The following is an 11590-nucleotide window of genomic DNA, read 5'->3' on the forward strand; positions in this document are numbered from 1 at the left end:
CTTTGCATAGCCCCTATCTGACGGTATCTCCCTATATTCGGTATTTTTATGATTTTAGTTCGATATGGCCTATGACAGAAAATTGCATATTCATGCCCATGTCTTCGTGTATATAACGGTACCTTACTATATTCGGTATTTTTATGATTTCAGTGATTTGCACTTCGAAATGTGTACTGCAACCTATGACAGAAAATTGCCCATGCGTCTTCGTATGGACCACAAACGGTAACGGTAACTATATTCGATATTTTTAAGATTTGGTTATAACGGATTCTATTTATTTGATGCCAGATATCTGAGAGAGCTCAGAAATACCTTTGCCAAATTATATCGAGATCGGTTGAGATTTGGACGTAGATATAGCTGCCAACATATCTCTTACTCTTTTGATGTGCACCAAAAGTATAATATCAGCTCATATGGGATAGCTTTTTTGTTATCAAATCGAGAGCCATAAATGCCTCTGTCAAATTTAGTTCAAATTGATTAAGATTGGGATATACCATATATTAATTCCTTTTGGAAAATAGTGGTGTAGTGTCCCGTACGACTTTTGAACTTTCTTTATTGGTTTTATTAATTTTGTTTATTATTATCGAATTGAAAACTATGTAAAACAAGTAAGCAAGAGGCTATAATCGTGCGGGGCCGATCATGTGATACCCTACAACACTACAATATGTTAGAAGCCCCTGTATGTCCAAATCCATTTTGGAAGATTTCGCTTTTGAAATTATATCACGGAGCACTGCCCAGATATTACCCTTAGTAACGCACTCCGTCGTGCTGTTAGTTGTTTTGGTCCATTTTACAGCTAAATATAATCCAATGATAATCCAAAATGCAAGAATTCTTTTCTGTCCTTAACTCTCTTCTCAGGCGTGTCGATTGGCTTCAATTGTGTGATCAGAATTTTTTTCTGTTTTTGGTTCATTTGAACCCCTAAATATTTTTCGATCATCTCCAAAAGCAAAAGGTCCCTCTGTATCTCCAAATTTAGACTCAGACTTGTCTACGATATTTGGCTATGTTCGTCAACGAAATCAGCATAAAAAGCCAGAAATTCGCCTTTTTGTGTATTTTGGATATCACCTGTAAGTTATTTTCAGCGTTTCATTAGAATATAAATGTTGGTATTTTTTCACAAAAAAGTAGTGGTCCATTCAATCGGCTGTCCTAAACTCTAACTTCATGCGAGATTTCGTGTCCTTTCGGACGATAATTGCAATTTGTATATAATAACCTCAACCTGTGTTAAAAAGTGAAAAAATATTACAAAATGTACACTTCATATAAGTCAAACTGGAAAAATCGCATGCGACAAAAAATATGAAAAAATAAAAAAAATTCACAAAATACTACAAAATCTACATTAACATCATTATTGGCATACTTTTATGCGATTTTTTAGATTTTATACTTTTATGCCAAAAGGGCATTCTGAATTGACAAAATTTGTCAAAATAGGTCCAGTCATTCTTAAGATATAAGCATTCTAGCTAACATCCCCTTCCTTTGTACATACACCTTGTATATATTTCGCTATATATATCCGATGTATTTACTATCGGCATGTACGTAACGGTCAGAATTGACCTGTTCGTCTATTTGTGATTTCGCTGGAATTAAAAATATTCGCGGTTTAATGAAAATTTTGACTTTTAAATAAATCAAATTTTATGGACTATTTTACCCACTTAATATTACCGGATGACCATTAAATTTGGAAATCTTCCGCGTCCATTGGTCTATAATTGCGACCTGTAGAGCAACTGCAAAATCAGCAAATTTTTCAGTTTTTGGTCCATTTCAGCCCCTAAATGTCATGCGATAATCTCAAAAAGCAACATGCTTCTATTCTGGCCCTACCCCCACCTCCATTCTAAATTTCATGAAGATCGGACTATAATTGCGACCTGTAGAGTGATTACAAATTGACATGGGCAAACGGACAGGTGGACGGACATACATGGCTAGATCGACCCAGCTCGGCGAGATAGGAAGATCCATTTATACTTTACTATGTGGGAAACCAATATTTCGAGGTGTTACATAATTTTTGGGCCAATAAAACTTATAATACCCCCAACACATAGTGTTGTAGAGTATAAAAAGGATTTATATCCGCCGAAAATTCTTTCGAAACCTTCAAGATACTAAAATTGCATGTACCATTGTACGGGGGACTATGCGTAATAGCGATTAATTACATTGTGCAGCAGCCAGTCCTGGGGGTTGGGAAATTCTATATGGATAGTATCGTTTAGTAGAACAAAATCACATAAGGGTTTTGGATTCTCAGGCCAAACTTTTCTTAGGGTCTAACCTTACACAAAATGCCTCAAATATTTTGGTATAGCCCCATACATAAGTGTATACGCTGATATCAAGTTTTTTTTTATATTTTTTTGAACTAATTTTGGGTTTCGATGTAACTCTCATATGAACGTATCCCCAGATATTAGCTATTTCCGGGGTCTTGTCCGCATTTTTCAATTGATTTGGCCCTAATTTGGCATCATGGCTTCTAAGAGGGTAGAAAACAGACAATTTTAAAATGTAGGTCAATGTTTTGAAGCAGCGCCCATATAAAGGTCCCGCCTGATTTTACCTATTTCGAGGGTCATGACCACATTTTCTAATCGATTTGGCTAAAATTGTGTATTTAGGCTATTTTGTAAACATAAGTACATATTTTGCTACAGTCCCCATATAACAGTCCCTAGGTCCACCAATCATTAGTGATTTTAAAAAATTGGCAGACAAACAGAGGGACTTTGTTAAATCGTCACTGAATTTTGTTATGCTTAGCTCTTTACAATACTAAAATTTAAACTGAACTCTCACATTTGGTTATTATAAACAGTTGATATATACTTTTTAAAATATATGTATGTTATATTATTTTGTTTTCAAACTCTCAAATTAAAGTCTATGGCTAAAAATTTGATTGTTTTGGAGTTGCCTTCACCGACCTTCTCTTCACTCATCAAAATTAAATGGAGATGTAAGTATATCAATTAATATCATCATGTTTTTATTTCTACAACTACAGCTCTAATTTTATAACAGTAATGCTACATATAAATTAACAGAATTATAAAATAATATAACAATAATTTTGGTTCGTTCATTACTAATATTTAGTTTTATATTTGGTTAATGTTATCGTACTCGCTGTACTCTGGTCATCTCCATTGCCTACATTGAACGTTAGCGATGGTGGTGGTGCATCACCGTCTACCTTGGCCACCGATGGTGTTTCGGTTTTCTTTAATTCTTCCAGTAGACTATCGGCATTGTAGCACAAAACCAATTTACATTTGAGACCATCGAAAATCTGGGCCACACTTGGTTTTAAATTGAAGAAAATTAATTTCTGGCCACGACCCTTGAAATCTTCGACCATAGAAGCTATCACCTTGGCTGCTGTAAAATCGGCACCATAAATATATGTACAATCCAAGACCACAGGCAAATTGGTTTTATTTCCAGATTTCAATACCAAATTGCGTACAAATTCCACTGAGGGGAATATTAGACAACGATCAGGTGTTAATTTCAAGAATTTGTAACCTTCCATTGTCTGAAAGTAATATCGAATCGGGTTAATAACTTTCCAATACAGGGTATATTAAATCTTACTTCAATGGTTTCCAAGGAGACTTTGGGCCTGGCCGAGTGATACAAAATGAACAGCATGTTTACACCGATTGCTATTAAAATACCAATTTCCAGGGGCAATACCAAACATGTAATAAAGGCCACCACACCGGGTATTAAATCGGAACCTGCATTAAAATCAAATGTTATAAAATTGACCTAGATTTTAAAAATAAAATTTATTTCAAGATTACAGTACTGTGTTGTAGGTTATCGCATCTATCTTGATATAGTTAGCTACTGTTTTTTGCGCAGATAAGTTATGACAGTTATATCTTAGCTTATCATTTTCCTCCAACACATTTTGCCTGCACGGAAGTAATTATTTTATACTTTATTTTATAGCTCATACTTACGTTTACTACGCCACATGGGTTTTATAACATGATACTGCAATTGAAATATAACCGCCGATATAATAATGGCGCCCAATACCGTCAACGGAATGTAATAGAAATATTTCGTCAAATAGACCAAGGCAAACATGACCACAAGACCAATATATAAATTGCCCATTGGCGTCCTGACGCCACTGGCATTATTAACAGCTGAGCGGGCAAGTCCACCATTGCCACGATATCCTTGGAAAAACGAGTTTGCTACATTGGCAACACCGATAGCGAACAGCTCCTGGGTGGCATCGATGGGTTTGCCCTTGGCTGGAATATAAATACATTTGTTATAATTTCTGTATTTAATTGAAATCTTCAGAATTTAGGACACATTTATATTCAGGTTTTTTTCATAATTTCTATTTATTTTTATAACCTCCACCATTGTATGAAGGGTATAATAACTTTGTCATTCCGTTTGTAACACCTCGAAATATCCGTCTGTGGAAATCACTCTAGCTTCAGAACGAAATGAAGTAGATTGATAAATTTTTACTCAAATATATATAATGAAAATAGGATATTTAAGTCCACATTTTTGTATAGCTCCCATATAACGGTACCTCCCGATATTCGGTATTTTGATGATTTTTGCGACATTATTCACGGGAATTGTTTCAAATTTGGTATATGAAGTTCGTAATTGATACTGCAGCATATGAGAGGAGATTGTATGTGCAGGTCCACTTCTTCGTATGGCCCCTCTATAACGGTACCTCCCGATATTTAGTATTTTGATGATTTTAGCGACAATACTCATAGGAATTTTTTCGAGTTTGGTATTTGAAGTTCGTAATGAATACTGCAGCCTACGGCAGGTCAACATTTTGGTATACCCCATATAATAGTACCTCCCTATACTGATGATTTTAGCTACATTATTCACCGATTTTTTATTTCAAGTTTCGCATTTGAATTTTGTAATAGCTTATAACAAAAGTTGCCTATTCAGGTCCATGTCATCGTTTATACCTTAATATGACGGATACATTTGGCATTTTTAAGATTTTAAAAGAATTTTTAACGGATTTTATTTTTTTGAAAATTGCCAAATTCGTTCCGAATGGTGGAGGCTTTCAGATTTTTTACTTTTATGTGTAGCATAGTGTTATTTAATTGCATTTATTATATTACTTACCAAACGCCTTGCACACGGATATATTCTCCAACATGGCGATCATAGGAACAATTACCAAACCATAGCCCAAATTACTGATCATCTCAAAGAAACTCTCTCCAGCAACTGGTGGTATGCCCAATGTTTCATTTCCAGGCTTGGCCTCAATTGAAAATGGTGGCAACGCTGGTATGGGTAAACCTTCGGGTACATGTCCGGTCAAGCGGAAATAATGTTTACCCTGCGACTCCAAATACATGCTGATGCCAGCACATGTTATGACCAATGTAGCGTTACGCATCACACCCATAAACCAAAAGATGCGATTCATTAAACTATGATACCATTTGAGTTCACTCGTTTCCTTTGGTCCCAATTTTATGCGGCCCACTGATCGTAAGCAAATCAGTATGACGACACAGCTACAACCCAAAATGGCATCATTCACATGGATATTGTGAATATCGTTTATCATACTAATCCAACGCTGGAGAAATGAAGCACCTTCACTTTTAACTCCAAGTATATTCTTGACTTGAGACGTCGAGACAATGAGAGCTACTGCGCTTGTGAAGCCTGCACTCACTGGGCCCGATACAAAGTCCACCAAGAAACCCAAACGAAAAATGGCCATGCATATTTCCATAATACCAGTGATGAAGGCTAGCAGAACTGCTCTTTGCCACACACCTTTGGCCACTTGATATGTCAGCAGTGAGGCAATAGCTGTCGATCCGACTGTACTATCTTTGCATGTACCCAGAATAACGTAAACAAAACATCCCATGAATGAACCATAAAGACCATACTGAAAAAAAGAAAAAAATATTGGAATTTTTTAAAAAATATTTTGGAAAAAATCCATAAAACAAGTCCATAAACCAATTTTTTTACCTTCTACACTGGAATAATTATGTATATGGGCGAATGGTTATCTCAATAAAAATCCTCTTACCAAAAACACAAGATGGCTTAAAAATACAAAATTGATCGGATCTGGTAAATGGGACCCGATATGCCTATTTGCAATTAAAAATATCTACCTGGAGGCACGGATATAGGGAGGAATGTAAAAAATTTTGTTTTTTCTAAAACATATAATTAAATTTGGTGTAGAATATTTTCCATTTTGACTTTTTTGCGAAAACGAAGTTATATTTCACTTTTATGCATCAAATCGTAAAAGGCCAAAGAAAAGTGTTGGAGAATATGAAATATTTTTGCGTATTTTGTGCAACAACATTAAACATATTTTCTTAATCTAATACAGAAATGGAGATTTCTCTGGAAATTTATTTTGAAATTAAATGAAGTATATTATTTTCTTTGAGATCATCCTTCTAAAAATATATATTGCAGGAGAAGTTAACATAAACTTAAGTGAAGTACGAGTTTAACTCTAAATTGTTTTATAAATATTTATAACACAGTTGAAATTGGGCTTTACCTCACAGGGAGTATACCATAAAATGGGCCGCCATGACCCAGTTTTCAACCAATAACCCGCAAACTTTGCCTTGCATTATAATTTTTTCATGGATATACTTGTGATACCATAAGGTTATTTTGTAAAGTAAAATAATTATAGAATTCCAAGAAAATAGTCAGGGGTAGTCATATACTAACTAAGCACCCATATTTGCGTGCTGATATAGATTTTTAGACCCTCAGCCATTTTAGACCCTAGAGAGGGCATATATCATTTGATACGGCCAAAACGTGACTAGTCGAAATAACGGTTTCAGACCCTAGGTCTCTTTGGACCAAATCCGTTTCAGGATATTTGGAGTCGATCTAGCGTTGTCCGTCTGTCCGTCTGTCTGGCTTGTGCGCACGATAACTCTCGAAGGGAGTATCCGATTTGATCCAAACTTGGTACATCGTAATATTTTTTTCAAATTAGATCGAGTACGGAGATGGGCAATATCGGTTCACTCCTTCTGGTACCTTCCCCACAAAACATCGAAAATATCAAAAAATATATGTTCTGCACAGAAAGAGAAGCGGTAATCCGATTTTGCTCCAACTTTACAAATCCTAACGATTGCATCAGTTCTATGTCAGGTGCAAAAATGGATAATATCGGTACACTCCAGCAAGTTCCCTCAAAAAGAGTGAAAATTTTGAATAATTATAACTCTTATAAACTGTGATGTAAGAGTCAGATTGCCTTTAAAATTACACACATCACAATATTTTTATTAACACAAGATCGAGTTGTAAGATTGAATATATCGGTCCACTCCTTCTGGTACCTCCCCCAAAATACGACGAAATTTTGAATATCCATGAAGCTCATAAAACGCGAAATTAACATCCGATTCCATTTATACATGGCACATCAGAATATATTTTGAATAACTGTTATAAAGACGGTAGAGATCGGACCATTCCTTCCGGTACCTCCCCCACAAAGGGGGTACATCTGAGCAATTATAGCCTTTTTGGAAATATTATTGTTTCAGATTTGTTCTTGAACAAACTGACCACATTTCTAGTAGGTTAAAAATACTTTTTGAATATTATTTTTTATTTTAATCAAAATGTATTAATTTATCTGAAAGAGCATATGAAAAACTTTAGAAACAATCTGTAAAAGAAAAAAAAATCTCTAAAAGAAAAAAATATAAACCAAGAAACTGTGAGTTTGAGAATCACGGACATTCTGAAAAATTATTGCACGACGTGTACATTGCCCACTGTTCGACCACGGTTAATGAGAGCCATTAAAAACGACGAATGAATTAATTCGCAATGAATGTCCCCAACCAGATCGGGTAATCTCAAATTTTTAGACTTAAACTAATTCTCTCACAAAATTTTGAGGTTCTAAATATCACTCTCAATTCCCAATGATCGTAATGTGATACTGAATATACGACTATTCGATTCAATTACAAAATGTTTATGGTACATATAATGTATAATAATTTCTTTTGTTCAGATCCCTACATTGAAGTTTGATCTGGAATATCTCTTGTTTTTACACATTCACCAAAAAATTAAGAATTAATGAAGATTTTGACTATAACAGCAGGTTATAGTGACATTTTGTAAAAACTGATTTTGTCTTCAATGAGTTTTGTTGTTTGTAGGGAAACTCAAATTGTCAATCTACCGCCAATTGTTGAAACCAGTGGCTGAAACGCAACCAGCAGGCCATTCTGAAAAAATCCAAGAAAGTGTTAACAGAAATGATTTATATGTTTGTTCCTCTTCATGTTTTGTTACAAAATTTTACTAACATTTAACGCGAGCGTCATTTTTTAATTTTAATTAATAATTTTATAACAATCCACATAATTCCAATACATATGTTGCTTTTATATATCACGTGAAAATGTAGAAAAAATTAAAAAAATGACAAATGAGACTGACTTCCGCTTGTAATTACGGTTGTCAAATATTTGATATAAAATACAGCTGGGAAAGCAAGCATTGCCACCGAAATTTTGAGAATTTTCTTAGGTTTAATTAGTTTTCATATGTACTTTAAAAAATGTTCAAGTAATGTTATTGGCATTCGATTTACAGAAAACCAAGTGAGGATCTGTACATTTGCAGGTCCATGGAATTAATACATATCACTTGTATTTCAACAAATGCTAATTGAAGTATTTTTATAATTAAATATTTACGACTTAAAATTTTTCTTCGTGGGTAGATGTATATCTTGAAAATTGTGACTATATCAGTTACGTTGTTGTCTATGGCTATTAAACATTTTTAAGCGGCATTTGGCTCAATTCGAAGCATTATACTCGTTTGTCAAATTTATAGTATGATTAAGTACAAAATGGGCAAAATATTTTCATTTGATCAATGGATTATTCCAAATAAAACTGCAAAACATCGACAGCAACAAATAGGAATTTATTGACAACAAATAAGTCGATATGCAAGTAGTTAGCCTTCGTGTGAAATTTATCAGATATGTAATGAGTTTTCTTGGTCAAAGTGTGACACTTTTCAAAATATCCAGCTTCAATATCATTTTTTGTTATCTTTCTAATATATTTTTTTTTTTTTTGTAAAATTTCAAATTTAGTAATTCGAATTACAAGTGCATTCTTTTGAATGAATGGAATAATTCTAATTAAAACATGTAATCAAAGGCTATAGACTTGCGCGGCCGACCATGTAATACCCTACAACACTACAATATGTTGGAAGCCCCCTTATGTCCATTTTGGAAGATCTCGTTTTTGAAATGATGGAATTTGTCCAATATTTACGTCCTCTTTTGGTTGTTAAGTATTCATTGGTCCATTTCAGCTAAATATAATCCGAAGGTCATCCAAAATGCTACACTTCTCTCATATCCTTACCTTTTTTCTCATCCAAAATTCTGCGTGGATTGGTTTTCAATTGTGACCTGTAGAGCAACTGCAAAATCAGGAAAATTTTAATTTTTTGACCCATTGGAACCACTAAATGTACATCTTCAAACACAATAGGCTTTAATTCTGACCCTAGCCCTACCCACATGCAAAAATTCGTGAGGATCGGACGACAATTGCGACCTTTATATAATATATAATATAACACAATGTTTGGGGGTGTAGAAAAACTTTAGAAAACTTACAACTCAAAATTGTAAGTAGATTTGAAAAAATCGTATGCGATGAAAAATAAAAAATGTAACAAGAAATATACACTTTTTTATCATATTTTTTAACGCGATTTTCTTAGATTTTATAATTTTTTGCAAGAGACCATTCTGAATTGATGAGAATTGTAAATATCAGTCCAGCTGTTCTTGACATCATTGCAGTGGTCAGAAGCGACATTGTAATGTATATTTGATTCCGCCGAGATTAAAAATATTCGCGGCTTAGTGGAAATTTTCGTATTTTTTAACATAAATGTTATGGTTTATTTTACCAACTAAATATTGTCCGATGATGATGATTGTCCCTAAACTCTAACTCCATGCAAAATTCCGCGTCGATTGGTTTATAATTGTGGACTGTAGACCAACAGCAAAATCAAGTTTTTTTTAGTTTTTGGTCCATTTGCGATCATCTCCTAAAACAATAGGTTTCTATTCTGACCCTAAACCCCACCTTCTTTTACAATTTCGTGAGGTTGCTCATTTCGTCATGGTTATTCAGAATTTTGACCCGTTGTAAGGCTCTTTTCGCTCTTTTAGTTTTTCATATCAGATCTTGTGTTGGTGAAAATTTTGGAATTTGAGACATTTTAATACGATGGGACTCTTATAGCTCCCCATAAAATTTCACAATTGTTATTCACCCATCGTTGTAATTGGTGTAACTGCTTACTACTTGGACACTTATCAAAATTCAAAAATAATTTAAATCAAAATTGTTTATTTTCATCTGGCACGTTCTTGGAATAGTTATAACACTGAAGATATTGTTTATTTATTTTGTCTAGATTTACACAGGCAGCAATTTCATTTAAATTATTTTATCTAACAAGATCATGGGACCCATTCACGGCGTCAACACATTTGCGAGATGTATTCGCTACCAATCGCAATAATTTTACGTCACTTGAATATCTAACGTTGCAGAGACGATGATTTACTAACCTGTGTGGGTAGACCAGCTACACTGGAATAGGCTAAACCCTGGGGTATGACAGTTAGACCAACTGTTATACCCGCTATCAAATCACCAATTGCATCTGCCACCGTATATTTGGGTAACCATTGCAATATCGGCAGACGTTTATAAAGGATTTTCTTGCGAAAAATTTTTCTCATACACGATTTTTCCTCCTCTTCGGACTGTGTTAGCAGCTGTTCTTCACTGCGATACTGGGAGGTGCGATGATCCGTAATTAGAACAAAATCTGTGGAACCGCGAAATTGGACATCATTTGGTGTCATTGTTTCCGATTTTTTGTGAAATTCTGTTTGAGTCTCTAGCGAAGACATTTCGAGAATCTTAAGCGCGACTTAAAAGCTTTTTAAAATCTTAAATATTTATTTTATTTTTTATTTCTGATCACCATTTATCTCAAAAATACTTTCGATTACTTTCGCGTAATTGCACGTCCACACTTTGCAAACTCCGCGCGATATCTGTTTGAATCGAATCTGGTGTTTATGACTTTTGATGCAAACAAGATCAGATCTTTCGTTGACAGACACACTTCTGTCGCGTTCTGTTTACCAGGGCAGGCATGCGGTGGTAGCAGCTAGCAGCGATACTATTCGGGTGATAACTTAATTTCCGAACAGATCTTTTAAATGGGGTGTTGGTGCAAAAAAAAAATAAGTGAACTTATTTGACATGCTAACGTTTTTTGCGTATTTACTTAAGATAACTTTTTGTTAACATATGTTCATCGGTATGTACGTACAAATGAATGTGTGTAGATACCTTGCAAGATAGATATGTTATAATATCATATTTTGTATATTTATTTACTAATGAATCTATCT

At 34.3% G+C, this 11590-nt stretch overlaps 1 protein-coding gene across 1 annotated transcript; it reads right to left on the reverse strand.

Moving 5' to 3' along the window:
- Window positions 1–3011: 3011 nt before the first annotated feature.
- LOC101893700 (sodium-independent sulfate anion transporter) lies at window positions 3012–11297 on the reverse strand. Its single transcript, XM_005183748.4, has 5 exons — window positions 10733–11297; window positions 5197–5983; window positions 4023–4325; window positions 3649–3794; window positions 3012–3589 (listed from the first exon to the last, which is right to left on the reverse strand). The coding sequence occupies exons 1-5, from the start codon at window positions 11078–11080 to the stop codon at window positions 3140–3142; spliced, it is 2034 nt and encodes a 677-aa protein (XP_005183805.2). The 5' UTR covers window positions 11081–11297; the 3' UTR covers window positions 3012–3139.
- Window positions 11298–11590: the final 293 nt, after the last annotated feature.

This window comes from Musca domestica, unplaced genomic scaffold (assembly GCF_030504385.1).
Source record: "Musca domestica strain aabys unplaced genomic scaffold, Musca_domestica.polishedcontigs.V.1.1 1, whole genome shotgun sequence".
In the NCBI taxonomy this organism is placed as follows: domain Eukaryota; kingdom Metazoa; phylum Arthropoda; class Insecta; order Diptera; family Muscidae; genus Musca; species Musca domestica.

Bases quoted from the DNA above. Each gene is read 5' to 3' on its own strand.
- LOC101893700 (XM_005183748.4), bottom strand. From the start codon at position 11,080: ATGTCTTCGCTAGAGACTCAAACAGAATTTCACAAAAAATCGGAAACA. The intron at 3,795-4,022 runs GTAAGTATGAGC...ATTTTAATGCAG, and splicing joins ACCCATGTGGCGTAGTAAAC to GTTCCGATTTAATACCCGGT. The intron at 3,590-3,648 runs GTAAGATTTAAT...TATTACTTTCAG, and splicing joins TCTCCTTGGAAACCATTGAA to ACAATGGAAGGTTACAAATT.